Source organism: Callithrix jacchus, chromosome 1 (genome assembly GCF_049354715.1).
Source record: "Callithrix jacchus isolate 240 chromosome 1, calJac240_pri, whole genome shotgun sequence".
NCBI classification, from domain to species: Eukaryota; Metazoa; Chordata; class Mammalia; order Primates; family Cebidae; genus Callithrix; species Callithrix jacchus.
In genome coordinates this window covers 184,220,904-184,235,472 of record NC_133502.1, presented here as the reverse complement: position 1 = coordinate 184,235,472, position 14,569 = coordinate 184,220,904, and the positions used below count along the sequence as shown (strand labels likewise).

At 60.0% G+C, this 14,569-nt stretch overlaps 2 protein-coding genes and 1 long non-coding RNA gene across 10 annotated transcripts in view; 1 reads left to right on the top strand and 2 right to left on the bottom strand.

Moving 5' to 3' along the window:
- The window catches only part of OBP2A (odorant binding protein 2A), a 194,255-nt gene that overhangs the window by 9,071 nt on the left and 170,615 nt on the right, over nt 1–14,569 (bottom strand). The gene's annotated exons all lie outside the window — the stretch shown is intronic.
- Nucleotides 1–14,569, bottom strand: part of KCNT1 (potassium sodium-activated channel subfamily T member 1) — an 81,525-nt gene that overhangs the window by 47,254 nt on the left and 19,702 nt on the right. For 4 of the 8 annotated variants that reach the window (XM_035262508.3, XM_035262516.3, XM_035262526.3 and 1 more), the window contains exons 1-2: nt 6,005–6,384; nt 731–772 (exon numbers count right to left, since the gene is read on the bottom strand). The exons of 3 other annotated variants lie outside the window; for them this stretch is intronic. In XM_035262508.3, the coding sequence (XP_035118399.1) occupies nt 731–772; nt 6,005–6,228 (266 nt within the window). In that variant the 5' untranslated portion in view covers nt 6,229–6,384. Of the gene's footprint in view, nt 1–730; nt 773–6,004; nt 6,385–14,569 lie in introns of those variants that run through there. One more of the 8 variants, XM_035262529.3, reaches the window with a different exon arrangement.
- LOC144576984 (uncharacterized) lies at nt 6,295–13,580 on the top strand. Its single transcript, XR_013519983.1, has 2 exons — nt 6,295–6,402; nt 11,874–13,580. It is a non-coding gene; the product is annotated as an uncharacterized LOC144576984 (long non-coding RNA).

Here is a 14,569-nt window from a genome sequence, read left to right as displayed (position 1 = left end):
ATAACGGGCTCTACCACGGGTGCCCAGCGGCCCCTGGATGCTCGCGGCTGGGAGCGCTGAGTGCTAAGTGGCTTCCGCTGCTGGTACTGTGCACAGATGGGAAGCCTGGGGCCCCTCGTGGAGGCCGTGCTGAAGGTGGACGGTGGCAGGGGCTTTCTGGGAGTGCATGGGGCCCGACGGTTCCGAGGGGCTCTGGCTGCCCTGGCCTCATGGCCTCTTCCATTTCACCTACATCTTAGCCGAAGTCAGGAGAAGCTGCTGGCAGAGGCAGGCAGCTCACAGCGTGGAGTGGCACAGCCTCCCAGAGTCTGCCCAGCGCCTGGGAGCTCGACCCACACAGGCAGCCAAGGTGGGCTGAGCCGGAGCCCAGGGCCCCAGCAGCTACCTGCCCACCTGTCCCTGGGTGGTGCCCTGACAAGGGCCCCTGCTCCGCCATCTGCCTCTCCTGAGGCCGTGGCCAGCCCTGCAGGGCCATGAGCACCTGCCTCTGTGGGGCCCGTTTCCCAAGTGCAGGCTCCTCTTCAAGGGCAGACGTCCACCATCCATCTCTAGTCCTGGCACCTGGGGCCCAGGGGCACCCATGGGTGCTGGGAGGCACTGGTGGCCCTGGCCCAGTTGCAGGGGGTGCTAGACTGAGGGGACTCCCAGAGACAAGGGCTCTTATGCTTCTCCAGAGGTGTGAGTGCCCTTGTCTGCCACCAAGACAGGCGCTCCCTTGCAAAGCACTTACTGAGACAAGGAGGAGTCCAAGCTGAAATCTTCTACAGGAAGCCTGGGGACACAGAGGGGCATCAACTGGAAGGCAGCAGACGGACGGATGGAGAAGGTGGCAACAGACAGATGGAGAGCCTGGGCTCCAGGACCAGGTGGGGCACAGACACGCAGGGAGGCTCTAGGTGGCCCTGACCTTTGGAGCCCCCGGGCTCAGGAGAGGTGTCTGCAGGAGGCAGCCCACATGCAGAGCCGGGTGGGGACCCTGAGCCGAGCCGGTCTCCTCAAGGCCTGAGAAAGCAGCACAGCCTGCTTGGGGGTCCCAGCGCATGCACCCTCCTGTGCCTGGGCCAGATGGGGGGTGACAAGCACACTTGAGGACAGGGCCACTCCTTCAGCCACATGAGCAGGTGACGATGCTTTGGGCACTTGCCCTGGCCCTGCTCAGCAGGAAGCCTGCCCAGACCCCATGTGGGGCTGCAGCATCCAGGAGGGAGCTCGGTGAGCTCCACCTCGTGCCGAGGAGGTGGAGGCAGCAGAAGTCACCAGCCAGGGCTCAGGTGTGCAAGGCTGCCCCGTATCTCCACTCCCCTGCCTTACACACAGGCCAGCAGGGGGTGTACCCTCTAGCCCTGCCCCGTGGCTTCCTGCGACAGGACAAGCCAGGGCTCACAGCTGATGCCTGTTGGGGGAACTGGACACAAACCCTTCACTGGGCCAGCAACCACATGCCTGCTACTCCTTTGGGCTGGCCCCGGGGATCCTGGCCCCAGTTGTCCCAGACTGGCCAGTAGGTGGCTGATGCCAAGGTGGTCACAACCTGCACTGGATGTGGAGCTCAAGGGAAGAGGCTGGTGGGAGCTGAGGGCTCCGGAGGACCGGCCTGTGGGCAGGTTGGGCAGGGTGGGGTGCAGAGGGTCTTTGCTTAAGGACTTCAGAGGGACCTCTTTCTTTTAATCCTCAAAACAACCTTTTTTTTTTTTTCAGGAGAAAAAACAAAAGTTCAGAGAGGACCACTGCCTTCTGAGGTCACACAGGCAGGAAGGAGGGGGCCAGCCTGGAGTCATAGGCCCATGCTCACAAGCCTATGCCAGGCCCTCTGGGTGGGCAGGCGCCCCTCCCAGTGCCCTGAGCCCTAGCAGCTCCTGGTCCCTGGGGAGGCAGAAATTGGACACACCCCTGGGAGGGCCGAGGTCCCTCCCGGCCAGGCATGGCGGCTGGGTCAGCAGTTCCACACCGAGCAGCGGAACCACAGGCTTAGCGGGGCTGATCTTTGGGTTTGCTGGGAGCTCCTGGAGGATTCTGCGTGTCCAGCTCAGGTTCCCTCATGGGCCTCGGTGCTGTCTGAAGCGCTGAGCCAGGGCAACAGCTGCGTCAGAGGCTGGCAGGAGCCTGGCAGTGTCTGGGCCCATGGCAGCGGGTCTGCCCGGCCTGTGGGGTCAGGTGTGGCGTGGCCAGGCCCTGCTGGGTTCCACTGTGTCCTCTCTCCCCAGCGCTCCCTGGCTGTGTCCCTCTGTATTCCTAAGTGTCCCCTGAGCTGCACGTGGGGCCTCCTATCCACCCTACCCAAGGTGATGTTGTCTGAGTGTAAAGGAAGCCATCACCTGTCAGTCGTCCCACGGCCTGAGGCCCAGGAGAGCCATCCCCGCTCACTCTGGGAGGGGCTGCCAAGCACGTGGGTAGAGGATCCACCCAGGGGCTCCCAAGGGGAGGACAGGAACCTGTGGGCAAAGGGACCTGGGGCTTCACTGGCTTGTGCAGACCCTGGCTGAGGACTGGAGCCCTGTGTCAACAAAGTCTGTCAGCTACACAGACCCTGCCGGGTACACTGCTGGGCAAGGGGTGGTGACAGGGAGGGGAGCTGAGGACGCTGGACCTCTATCCACAGCATCCACACCCACGCTGGTCCAGTGGGACTCTGATGGTCACGTGTCCCAGGGGCTGGTGGCCTAGGCATCACTCAGCACCTCTGCCAGCCCTATCGCTGCTGGGACCAGGGGGTGAGGGCCCATCCCTGAGCCCACCCTTCCATGGCCAGGCTTATTGTCAACACAGTGACAGAACCTGCACTGAAGCTGTCCTCTGCCTCCTGGGAGAGGGTCTCGGCCCCACTTAGGGCAGCAGTTGTCAGTGGAAGGGTCCAGGCTTAGCCCTGCCTTTCTACCACACACACAGGGACGGCTGGGCGAGGTCACAGGGAGAAGACAGCATCTACGAGCCAGGGAGAGGGGACTTGGGAGGAGCCAGTCCTGCTGATGCCTTGAGCTCCAGCCTCTAGGACTGAGAAAGTAAATGAGGTGCAAGCCCCCATCTGGGGCAGGCGTGGTAAACTCACCCTGAAAGACAGGGCCCGGTGTCCCCGAGGGCCTGGGAACTCAGCCCCACCCCTGCGGCTGGCCACTCCCTGCGTACTCTCCTGGGTCAAGGATAAACCAGCCACCCAGACTGGTGCGTTCTAGGGTGGGGGAGAAACAGCACAGGGCACTGTGTGGAAAGAAGATGTGGAGCCCAGATGGAGACAAAGCCAGATAAGGGAGGGGGCACCTCAGGTGACAGGGCCCTCCTGGGCAGGAGGGCATCTGGGGGGAGCTCCATGGGGCTTCAGGCCCAGAGGAAGGGGTGTGCCCAGCCAGTGTGAATGCCATGGAGAGGGCAGGGCGTTGGGTGTGTGCCAGGGTGAGGGGGACATGGAGGAGCAGCCAGGTTCTTGGAGAGGAGAGGGGGCCACCATAAAGGTCTGGATTGGCATGGGAGGGAGATCCCAGCAAGGGTATCCGGGGTGAGGGTGCTCAGGGGACCATATCCTGAGCCAAGGAACACCAGGGCGAGGGGCTTGGGGCTGGGCAGGGGTGGGCTCCAAGTGCCACAGCTGGACTCTGACAGGTCTAGCTTCCACAGACACTGGGTGTTGGGACAGCAGCAGGAGGACCTGCCACACTGGACCTCAGACCGTGTGGGGGCCTCAGGCTTTCCAGCCAGCAGAGGAGTAGGATGGGGCTTGGGACAGCCCCAGAGAGGATGTGGGGAGGGGGCTGTGCTGGTGCCTTAAGTCAGGCCTGAGGCTGGGAGGGCCCCTCTGGGAGGGGTGAGGCCACCTAGGTCCGGGGTGGTGGGCACATGGAGAGGCCCGCCCAGGGCCTCCTGACCCAGCAGGGGGCTCACTAAGTGGCCCTGTCCCTCCATTGGGCACTTTTACTCAAAAGTTCTGCAGTGATGGCCTCGGGCCCCACCACCAAGGCCATGATCCAGCTCCCAATCTCTCCCCGGCCTCACACAAGGGAGTGAGAAGGAAGGAGACCCCGAAGCACAGAGCCAGGGGAGCTTGACTGTGCAGGAGGAGGGACAGACACTGGCCCGTGGCACCTATGAGTGGGCACAGGGTGTCATGGGGGCTCTGGGCAGGGGCAGTACCTGCCCTCTGGACACAGCACCAGGAGCAGCCCCCCTACCCGCCATGGCTTAGTCCCTGGAGGGCAGTGGAGACCTCTCATCAGCTTCACTGTCTTCTCAGTAACGGGACAGGCAGAGGCTGAGAGGGCTGAGGGAGCCCGGACCCTGGTTGGCACATGAAGGTGGCACACCGCAGGATGGGGCAGCTGTGGGCACTGCGGCCCAAAACTCCCTGGGGCAGACCACACCCACTTCTCGACTCTGGCCTGGCCTGAGTTTTCTGTGAGATCCACACTCCTGAAAAGCAAACCCACCAAGACCTCCTGCTCAGGAGCCTGCCCTACTTATTTCAGCGCAGGCCCTGCCGTGTGAACCTCCACACCCAGGGGCTGCGGGCCCAGCTGATAGCAGCTCCGTTACCTCTGCTCTGCAAAAGGAGGCTATGACTGCACTTCAGGAGCTGCCAGGGGACGAGCGAGGCCACCCGGATAGAAGTGTCAGCACAGTGCATAGTGCACAGGGCTGGGGTGAACATGGGGGAGGGCTTTCTGGAGGAGGTGGCCCTGGGCTGCAGCTCCCATGCTGCACTGCACTCCGGGCAGAATCTGCGATCCCTGTGAGCCCTGCAGGAACATGGATGGGGCAAGGAGCCTGTCCCTTGAGGGCTGGCTGTGGCAGGGCTCCCAGGATCACTGGCTCCCACAATGTCCAGGAAGAGGAGAGGGAGGGGCCTTTGGTCCCCAGGGCCTTGACCAGTGCTAGCCTCCCGGGCAGAGGCTGCCCATTAGCTGCAGGAGGCTGCAGCCAGGCGCTTGACCTTAGCCTTGATAGCCTCTTCTGCAAATGGGACTAAGCTGGGCAGTGCCTCCCAGGGCTGCTGTGAAGAGCTAGAAACAGGGGTGTGGGGGGGTGCCCAACAGCCCACGGCCAGGTGGGAGGGGCAAGGGAGAGGCTCCTGGGCACCCTTGGCCTTGCCATCTGCCAGGCCTGGCTCTGCCAGCCCTGCCTCCCAGCCCTGATGAAGCTTCAGTTCTTGCTGCTCCCTCTTCTGGGAAGGCCCCTGCCCATCTCCCCATGCTCGTCCAGGAAGGATCAGCACCCCAGAAGGCCACAGTTCTTTTGTCCTGGCCTGGCCTGTACCTCTCTTTCCCAGGCACAGGTTCCCTGCCCACGACTTGTGCCCACACCAGGCCAGGTCTGATTCATTCTCATTTCCCCCGCAGCATCCAGAATGGCTCCTGGCACGGGAAAGGTGCTGGCTAGGAATTTACTGCTGCAGACGAGGCCTCGGTGTCCTCATCCGTGAAATGGGGGTGCTGCGCCCCACCCTGAGCTTTCAGAAGGGCTGAGGAGGGGTAGGCGCTGCTCCACCTGCCCAGCCATCCCCAGAGGATAGCCTATTGGCACCTCACCTGCCACAGGCACCAGACTCCAGCCCAGGCACTGCCCACAGCGGGGCTCCCCGGCAGCCTGAGCCCCGTGTCCCAGCCCCGATCTGCTGTGCAGGCTTCAGCCTCGCTCACCTCTGGGGTGGGGACACAGATACCGGCCCTGGCTCCCCTCAAGTGGTGCTGGCACCAACAAGAGAGGGGCTACTGTGGGATGGGGCGCAGGCAGGAGCCCCCAGTGCCGGGCACATAGCCGGGTCCACTTCCTCCCTCCCCTGCAGCCTCACCTGGAGCCCCGCCGCGCTCAGCCTCTAAGTGGGGGGAGTAGGGGTCCCGCAGGCTCCAAAGGCTGGAGACACAGCGGGAAGAGGGGGCTATGGTGGGCTTGGAAGGGAGACCCTGGCCGTCCCCCCTTCCCCGGGCTGCAGGCAACGCAGGTGCAGCCCAGCCAGCGCAGCCCGAGCAGGATGCAAGCGCGATTTGCCAAGCGGGGTCCCAGGCCCGCGCACCCCTACCTCTGGCCCACGTCGCTGCCCACGGAGCCCCCGCCGCGGGCCGGCAGCAGCGGGCTGAGCCCGTGCGGCTCCTCTGGGGCCGCGGCGCCGGCTGGGGCGCCCCTCGGGCCCGCCTTGCCCTCGGACGGCGAGCGCGGCAGCTTGGCCCGCGCCATCCTGCGGGAGCGCTCGGCGCGGCGGGCGGGCTGGCTGCGGGCGGCGGGGGCGGCGCCGGGCGGAACCATCTCATCGCGCCGCACCCTCCCCGCGCCGCCGTGCAGTGGAACGGCCGGGAGCAGGGGCTGGGGGCTGGGGAGGGCGGGCAGGACCGCCCGGCGCAAACCACCGCCAGGACGCCCTGCAGAGAAGGTTCGAGCCCCCAGCGGTCCTGCGGCTGCTCTGGCAGAAGCTGAGCCACGGTAACAATGACAGTAGCGCCAGGGGGAGGGGAGGAGCCGCGAGGGCAGGGGGCCCTGGGCGCCCGTCCCGGGCGCAGATGCTGGAGAAAAGCCGGGACCCGCTTGGCAGGGCCCAAGCCACGATCCTCCAGCCGGCCTGCGGACCAGGCCTGGCGCTGAGGATGGCCTTCCCAGGCAGTGCCCACCCCTGGCCCCCAGCCCTGCTGTGGGGTGGGTGAAACACCCTGGCCAGGGGGGTGACAGCTGAGTTTGCCTGTCCTCACCAGGGTCCTCATCCCCCACTTTCTACCTCCGAAGCCATCAGGACACAGCCCACGGGGGCACTCCCGATGGCGCCTGTACGCCAGGCTGGGCACCGGGCACAGATCCCACCTATGCGTGTGCAGCGCTGGTCTGCCCCAGATGCCTGGCCAGGCCTGCACGTCTCACATGCTGCGGCGTCGCTAACCATTCCCTTCCATGCTACAGACGCGGCTCCAGGTGCCTTGCCCAGGTGACAGGCAGGTAACAGTCAGGAGGTGCTGGCACCGGGAGGCCTGGCTGCCCCAAAGCCAGCTCGGTGGAGGCAGGAGGCTGTCAGATTCACACCTGTCCTCAGCAGCGCAGGTGGCAGGGCCCTCCAGACCTGCTCACACTCTGACCCCAGACCTGGATCCTTGCACGCCGGGCGGGAGGGGCGGCCTCTATTTCTTCCCCCAACTGTGCCCCTACCAAGAGCTAGGGCCCAGCGAGTACAGAGGCTTGTGGGAGGAAGCTGGGCCTAGACCTAGGGCTGCCTGCCCCAAACTCACACCAGAAGCCCTCCTGGAGCTGGCTGCCCCGCCCCCCAATCCCCCTGCCCTTCACTGGACCTTCCTGACTTCACCACAGGAGCCTCAGGACTCACCCCTCGGGGGACTGGGCGGCCAACTTGGATGGGGTGGGGTAAACCTCCAGTGGCAGGGCCCTGACAGGCAATGTGGGCTTCCATTTCTTCAGCACCTATTACAACGGAGGGCCCTACTCCCTCTGGGGGCCTGAACACTGAGTCCCCATCATGCTCAGAAAATGACCAACTCACTGGTGCTCCTGATACCTGCCCTAGTGGCCTCCCCAACAAGGCTGAGTAAGGAAAATCCCCTGAAAAGCCGCTGTATGTGGTCTGAGCAAATACTCCCATGCACGTCGCCCTGGCTGCTTTTTGTGGCTTGGGTCTGCCCCAGGGGAAAGTGCTGTTTGTAGCTGCAAAGAACAAGGACCCCCTGCTAGTTCCTGGTGTGGGGGGCACCAGTAGATGGAAGCCCCACTTACCCCTCCTGTGGAGCGCTCCAGAGCCACTGCAAAGAATGAGGCTGGGTGCTTCTCCTGGACTCACTGCTGAGCCCCACTCTGTGCTGTGTATAAACAGGCTCACTGGGGGCCGTGTACCATCCCTGGGCGCCATCAGTAGGACCCTTCACGGTGCCATGACTCCACAAAGGGCTGGGTGGACATCAGGGCTGCCCATACATGGTCACCCTGGAGAGGGGAGGAGGCTGGGAGGGAGGGCGCCTGGGCTGAGGACACTGGTTTCACAAAGAAATGGCTCGCTCACATTCCCTGGGCACGAACCCACAGCCCACCAAAGTGCTGGAGTAGCCTTACACAGGACACAAACGCACTGCCACCAGGGCAGCTGCTCCATGAGGCAGGGCTGTGGCTCTTTCTGTTCCTGCGTTTTGAGAGTGCAGTGAGTCTTCGCTTACTCCTGGCCATTGAAGTCCAGGATCAGAGTCAGGTGACGAGAATGCCTGTGTGGCGTTGTGCACGGAGTGCCCACAACTAGCTGCAGCAGGTGCCACCTGGGGTGGGGGAGGGGAGGAGGACCTTTGCCACTTGCTGCTGTACCATGTCTGAGGTTTATTTTGAAATGACTCTCTACACTTGTCACAGAAAGTCCAGTGTGATGATTCCCATGCAGAATCCGATCCCCATAGGGAGGACAATCCCTTCGGCATTAGGCAGCAGTCCCAGAGCCCCTTTCCTGGTCTCAGGGCACCAGGACGAGTGCAGGGCATAGGGCCAGAGCCAGGCGAGGAGGGGAGGGTGGGCTGGGGCCCCTGGCTCAGGGTCCACAGAGCCACATGAGCCTTGAGGTGCCCCTAGCACTTTCTGCTCCCATGGAACCTGGACAGGCTGCACCCCTGGCTACACAGGGGCAGACATCCTAGAAACACAGGAGAAATAACAACTGTCCTTTCAGGGAGCACATGGACGCTGTGGTTCAAATGTGCATCCAAGCAGCACAGAGCAGAGGGCAGAGCCTCGCTTTGCCTATTGAAAGCTGAGTGGGACTGCAGGCTGTACAGAGGACAGGGGACTCGGTGGGTCCAAGGTATTTTTGAAGGTGGCACTGGCCAGACTTCCTGAAGAACTGCAGGGGGAAGACAGCGCTCAGGATCAGGGGGAACAGGCAGGTGGTGACACCCCAAGGTGAAGACAAAAGCGGCAGGCGGGGGCGGATTATGACACCCATTCTGGACACTCTCAAAATGCCTGCCAGGTTGCATATCATAGTGGGCACCCACACCTGGGGCTATAGGGGCTGCCAACCTGAGAGGGATGCATCTGTTCTCCTGCTCAGCAGTGGGATCTGAAGCCCCAAACCGGCTGGGGTCACCTTGGTGGAATGGTGCAGCCTGAAATCAGCCAAGTGGTAGAGGACTGCAGGGCTGGACAGTGTGACGTCTACAGGTGTGGGGACAGGTGTGGGGGCAGGGGTGGGGGCAGGGGTGGGGACAGGGGTGGGGCAGGTGTGGAGACAGGTGTGGGGGCAGGGGTGACGGCAGGTATGGGGCAGGGGTGGGGGCAGGTGTGGGGGCAGGGGTGGAGGCAGGTATGGGGCAGGGGTGGGGGCAGGGGTGGGGCCAGGGGTGGGGCAGGGGCGGGGACAAGTGTGGGGGCTGCACCAGGAGCCTTCCCAACTCAGGAAAAGGAACAAGCATAGTAAGAGCTGGAGTTGAGTGACCCAGAGCCGACAAGGAGAGGACAGATCAGCATTGCAGGCATCCTGGAGGGTGTCTGGGGAGTCACAGAGGAGGTACAGGCAGTGCTGCTCCCCACACTGCTCCCATCTTCTGAGTCTAAACTCTGGGTGCCATGGGGTCTCAGGAATCCTCATCCTTAACCCCTGTCAGGAGGCAACCAGAGGGTGTGTCCTGAATTTGGTCACTGTCTGACCGGGGAGACACCTGGGATGATCTTGGATTGAGGTGAGACCTCTTTATTGCCCCCAGTGGGGGAAGGGCGTGGAGCCCCAGGAAGGAGGGAGGAAAGAAGGAAAGGAAGGAAAGGAGAAAGGAGAGAGAAAGAGAGAGAGAGGAGAGAGAGAGAGAAAGAGAGAGAGAGAGAGATGGAGAGAGAGCTGGGGAGAGAGAGAGAGAGAGGGAGAGTGGGGGTGGAGAGAGAGAGAGAGAAAATGGACTTCAGCAGACAAGGAACCCAGCCAACAATGAGACAAAACCCAAAGAAGAAGAAGGAGGGCTTCGGGCACTGGATCAACCCAATAAGAACAGGACTCAATGGCAGCCGCACTCAAAGATGAGACCATGCACTGCAGCAGCCGGTGGCAGAGAGGGAGACTGCGGAACTCCAGAAGCAAGTGGGGAACCCACATGCGACACGGTCAGCACTCAATGAACCTGAACCAGCAGGAATGGGAGCAGCAGGGCTGAAATCAGATCACCCACGCAGATGGCTGGCTCTGACCAGCATGGTGAAGGCACAACAAGATCCAGGCACTGGAGAAAGGGTGGAGGACATGTTCACTGGAGAATCCTTCGTGCCTCTGGGTAGAGGCCTCAGCCAGGTTTCGGTATTTAAAATATATGTGAAGCCAGGTGCGGTGGCTCACACCTCTCATCCCAGCAGTTTGGGAGGCCAAGGCCGGCAGATCACCTGAGGTCACGAGTTTGACACCAGCCTGACCAACATGATGAAACCCCGTCTCTACTAAAAATATAAAAATTAGCTGGGCGTGGTGGTGGGCACCTGTAATCCCAGCTACTTGTGAGGCTGAGGCAGGAGAATTGCTTGAACCCGGGAGGCAGAGGTTGCAGCGAGCTAAGATCACACCATTGCACTCCAGCCTGGGCAACAGAGTGACACTCCATCTCCAAATATATATATATATATATATGAAAAGTATTTAGGTATGTGATGATGAAGTCAAGAAAGAACTGTGCATGGAGTCCCAGGAAAACAAGGCGCAGGATGCATTCCACCCAAATACAGATCCTACTCTACCTCCTGAGCTGAGGGTAAAGAAGATTCTGCAGGTGCACATGACAGAGGGGGTGACTTCATTTACAAAACACTGAATCAACACATTACAAGAATTACATGGTTATGGATTTTAATAAACTGAGCATGCATTCATGAAACTTAAAAAATATTAAGAAATGCATTGAAAAAAGTAGTGTAAAAAAAGACAACTCATATAGTTAAATACAAATTATGAAGGTCCTGAGCCAATTAATGGTTGGTAACAATGTCATTCAAAATGCCTTTAAGGTTTCAATCTTCAGGCAGCAGATTTTCTGCAGTGAACTAAGCATCAGAGGATGATGGTTCCATGCTGATCAAGTTCTAAAGGGGAAAAATGGTCCAGGACTATTATACCCAGCCAAAATGTCACTGGAGTCTAGAGACACAGGAACGACGTCCTGAAACACAAAGGAGCGTGAGAGAACGGGGTACAAATGCAGATGCCCTTGTTGGGAGAAAAACCGCTACAGCCGCCTCAAACATGAAGCTGCTAAAAGCAATGCCCAAGAAAGAACTGCAGCATGAGGAAGCCATATGAAGGGGTGGGTGGGCAGCAGGAGACCACTGAGGTGGCTGCAGAGCTTTAGAGAATGACGCAAAATATAGTCACAGAACAGGTAAGCATTGAAACCTTGGAGTAAAAACAATGATAACATTAGTATCACTGTGGGCGTCCAGGGCACCATGATCCAAAATGAGGACACCCCAGCCAACTCTCCTCTCCTCTCTGAGCCAACTGAAGTTCTAATGCCAGCCGCACTGAAAGACCCATCCTCAGAGAACGGCTGACTCCAGGGCAGGGAAGGTACAAGAGTGTGGAAAAATCTAGTTTTTTTAGAGAACAAGGAAGCTGCAAAGAGGAACAGGGTCGTCTCCAAGGGCACAGACACCAGTGGGAAGGGCTCCCGTTGGCCAAAGTAGAGGCAGGGGTGCCCAGAGGGGACAAGGATTCAAGCATGGCGGGCGGTTACACCTGACCACAAATTCAGTTGCTCCACCACACATTTGTTTTTTTTGCCTTGAGACAGGGTCTCACTTTGTTGCCCAGGCTGGAGTGCAGTGGCACGAACATGGCTCACTGCAGCTGGGACCTCCCGGGCTCAAGTGATCCTCCTGCCTCAGCCTCCGAGTAGCTGGGATTACAGGCATGCACTGCCATGCTTGGCTAATATTTGTATTTTTTGTAGAGATGAGGTTTTGCCATGTTGCCCACGCTGATCTTGAACTCCTGAGCTCGAGGGATCTACCCGCCTCAGCCTCCCAAAGTGCTGAGATTTCAGCTGTGAGCCACCATATCTGGCCAACGCAAATTTTTCAAGCATGCAATCCTGGAGGTCAGAAATCCTAAGACCCAAGTGCTGGCAGGGCTGCTCCTTCTGGAGCTCCAGGGAGGCGTCCATATCCTTGTCTTGTCCAGCTTCCAGTGACCAGCACCTCCCCGGCGGGCCCCCTCCCATCACTCTGGTCCTTGCTTCCACCATGAATCTCCTTATCCAGAGCTCTTCCTCCCTCCCCTAGGACCTCTATGGTGATCTTGGCTCACCCAGGTCATCCACGACAATTCCCATCTTCAAGGCCCTTCACTTCATCACGTCTGCTAATCCCCCTCGCCGTGTGGGGTTACATAGCCACAGGTTTCTGGGATCAGGACATGGACCTGTCCTGGGAGCATTATTCGGCCCACCACTTGGCAGGTCCATGGAACAGCATGGGTCCACACCTGATGCTCTGAAGGGGGAGTCCAGGGAAGCCCCTCCTTGGTGCTAGCACTTGAGGCTGCGATTCAACTCTGCCTTACTGTGAAAACCTGTTGTTAAAGAGAAAGGATCAAGAGTGTTTCCAGCAGGAATTATATTTGGGCTGCACAGCCAGCTCTCATGGACGAAGGAGCAGCAGACCGCAGAGGAGAAAGTGCTAACATCGGTGGACGGGGAAGAGAAAAACATGGCCAGCACCTCCCAGGCCCTAGCGGAAGGACGGGTTTGGGCAAGGGCCGTCAGAGGGGGCTGAGAGCCACAGAAGGGGCACTGGGTGCTTGAAAATCCACAGGCCACCTTGAGGTGACCAGGGGGAAGTACCTGCTCCATGGAGGGGTTGGGCAGGCCCCAGCAGGTCCACTGGGCCATCTTTGACACAGGCAACCAGGACCAGAGGCCACACGCAGACACCAAGGGCACCTGCAACGTTCTCGAGCCCCAATCAAGTAAGCTCTGTCCCGCAGGCCTGCAGACCCAGCTTCCGCTCTGCAAAAAAACCCGGAGGCAGAGGAAGAAGTTGTACCACCCACAGAGGCCACCGGACACGTGCGGACAGTGGAGCCTCTTATAGGACGGAGGCTTGGGTACGTGCTACCGCTGTTGCGTAAGGGGCCGCCACCAGCCTGGAAGCTGAAAGTAGCACCCACTTATCACTTCTCAGCTCTGCAGGGTAGAAGTCCGCTCACAGCTGAGCTCGGTTTCCTGCCGAGGGCCCCATGAGGCCGAGATGGAGGCGTCCGCAGGGCTGGGCGAATCTGGAGCTCAGCAGGAATCTGCTCCCAGGCTCTGATCCCGCCCACTGAAGAATCCCCTCCTGCACCTGGGGGACAGAGCACTCCCTTTCTCTCGAGGGCTGCCCCCTGCTTTGGCACACACCCTCATCTCCAAAGCAAGCACGCTGTGCTCAGTTCCCTGCAGCTGCCAATCACTTCGCCTCTTCCACCACCGGCCAGAGGAAACACTGCTTTCAAAGGGCACATGTGAGTTGACTCAGCCCACCTGGATAACTGCCTTTTAATTAATTCAAATTCAACTGATCAGCAAGCTTAATTAATTAATCCTCTGTGCGTGCCTGTCTCCCAGTTTCTCCTTTGTATGAGGGGCCTTAGTCCTATTAAATTAACCTCATTTCATCTTTATTTCCTCTAAAGAACCGATTTCCAAATACAGCCTAAGGTACCATGGGCCAGGGCTTTGATATATAAATCTTGGGGACACAACTCAATCCCTTATACCGTGTCACGTGAAAATCACGGTGCAATGTCTCAGATTCGCAGTCCCAGGACAGGGTGGGAATCCTGGGGGCCACGCCTGGTAGGAGCTGATCCAGATTGAAAAGGGGTTTGTGAATCATCATAACCAGACCTGACACAACGTTCCTGGACTGAACACACCACTGGTAAGGACATTCCAGGCCGCTGGGGAGATGTCACTCTAAGCTGGGCTTGGCTGCCCGTCTCCCAGGAACACTGCCTGGCCCTCTTCTCCCCTTCCCAGCCTGTGGCTGCCACCCTCACTCTGCGGGCCCAGCTCTCTGCCCCTCCATGGCATGGCCTTGGCCTCCATGAGTTCGTGGGGGGATGCCTCCTCCCTTCCTGTCCCCCAGCACATGGTGTGAGACCTAATTGGGGCCTCATGAAATCTGGGCTTCCCAGGCGGGCTCTGGGTGGGTGCTATATCCTCAGTGAGGCTGTGGGGGGTCTCACTTCCTAAGGAGCGGTCTGGGGGTGCCTCAGCTGCTGGCTGTTTTCTGCCCCACATAGAAATGAGGTGAGTCCTCCCGAAGTTCTCCCTCCAAACAATCATGGGATTTCCTGGTGTCGGGGGGTCCTGGGGCTGCCACAGTCGGGGACATCCATGACTCTGGCTGACGTCCAGGATCCCGAGGCTGCACTTCTCCCTTGGGGGCCCTAGGGAGGCCCTTCCTGCCTCCTCCAGCTTCCGGGGACTCTGGGCGGCCCTTTGCGGTGACCAGGTCTCCGGGCTGTGCTCCACTTTCACTGGCCACCTGCTTCTGCCTGTGCTAAACTTTTCCTTTTTCGAGTGTTCTTAAGGCAAGCTTGTTTTCGTAGTAAAAGGCGTAACACAAACGTTACCATTTCAACCCTCTCTGCCGCCCTCCCTTG